Source organism: Plasmodium inui, assembly GCF_000524495.1.
Source record: "Plasmodium inui San Antonio 1 unplaced genomic scaffold supercont1.30, whole genome shotgun sequence".
NCBI lineage: Eukaryota > Apicomplexa > Aconoidasida > Haemosporida > Plasmodiidae > Plasmodium > Plasmodium inui.
This window is the reverse complement of record NW_008481864.1, coordinates 192,602-194,041: the sequence shown is the minus strand read 5'-3', so window position 1 is coordinate 194,041 and position 1,440 is coordinate 192,602. Positions and strand designations below refer to the sequence as shown.

Genomic DNA, 1,440 nt, shown 5'->3' with positions numbered 1-1,440 from the left:
TCCTTCTGCTGTTGAATGCTAGTGAACAGGATGCAGATGACCTTTAATTTAGATCTGGAAGATTTAAAAGAAGGTATTAAATATATGTATTATTCAGAGGTGTTACTGCAGAGCAGGACGAGCCACCGTTTCGATCGAACTTTACTATCATGGACAGTCTTCATTTTTTTTTTCCTTCTCTTTCGGGAAAATCCTATCACGTTTGGCTCGTCTAATTTCAGCCCTCTTCAAGCATTAAGGTGAAGTGAAGATTGAAAGCCTTGTTGCAGTGCTTCGCTAATTGAAACTGGCAAGTGTGCAACAAGGAAGCGGAAACACACGTAGCGCCATGGGGGGAATTTTGTTTACAATGAGGCCTTTGTGTCTGAATGCGGCAGTCATGAGAAACCTGTCGGAGTCTTCTTTCTGCCTCACGCGTGTTTTATCACTCGAAGAAATAGACAGCTATGAGCATAAATAATTATTATTGCTGCAGGAGAGTGCGGCATTCAGTGAAATAAGCGACATAATGCGAACTAATGTGGGCCTTAATGATTACCGAGATGGGTGATATCACGAAACTTTTATTCACATCATAATATTAAGTGTCACCCACAGAACAAATCCAGGGTCGAAAGAGACATAATTCGTTCAGATAAAAATACACTATGACTTTATATGCCTTATCTCCGCCGTCGTGTAAACGAAAGAAATAAAAATATACGGCTGAGATATGCGCCATTAACAGATAAATAGTTATTTACTCCAGTAATTAAGGTATCATTAGGGAAGACACAAAAGGAACAAGGGGTCGCTTGTCAAAATCTCCTGATACAATGAAGTGGAAACGAATTATGCGCCTGAAGCGATTATCTAGTGAGAAATACAGTTGAATACACGATGTCCATACTTGCACATTGGTAGGGCGGTATCTGACACTCCACTTCGGAATAGTTAGAAACAGTTATCCGCAAATTGTTGGCTTGGTATGTTCTATTATCCTTTGGCGCGCCCTATGCATAAATAGGAGTTCCCCTTCACCTCAGAAATTTTCCCTTGCTGTCTGTTTCAACCTAAGTTGAGGACCGATCTCATAAAGTAGTCACATAATTCCATTTCATCAAACCCAGATAACACGCCATCATCAGATTCAGAATGGGTGGAACTTACATTTTTATCTGAGTTTCTTCCTCTCAGACATCCATCTTCATTTAACTCCGAGAAGTTCCTCTGCTTTATTGGGGGCATTATCTTCTTTTCCAGGCGGGTTATCTCCTGCGACAAATTTTTTAAAATAATCTGGAACGACAGGTATGGTACACATTAGTCATATGTATCTTATTTATATTTCATATGTATAGACTGGTTTCTCCATATAAACATCCAAAAAAAAGGTACATTTGATCCAGGGTAAGAACAAAATAAGAAATTTCGAGAGGCTTCGTATTATTTCTTCAAGAA

The 1,440-nt window shown here is 39.2% G+C and overlaps 1 protein-coding gene across 1 annotated transcript in view; it reads right to left on the bottom strand.

Annotated features, from left to right (window-relative positions):
- Positions 1–1,227, bottom strand: part of C922_04848 (hypothetical protein) — a gene marked incomplete at both ends in the record, with an annotated part of 3,626 nt that extends 2,399 nt beyond the window's left edge. Inside the window, one exon of the mRNA XM_008820422.1 lies at positions 1,053–1,227. Coding sequence (XP_008818644.1) covers positions 1,053–1,227 — 175 coding nt within the window. The remainder of the gene's footprint in view (positions 1–1,052) is intronic.
- Positions 1,228–1,440: the final 213 nt, after the last annotated feature.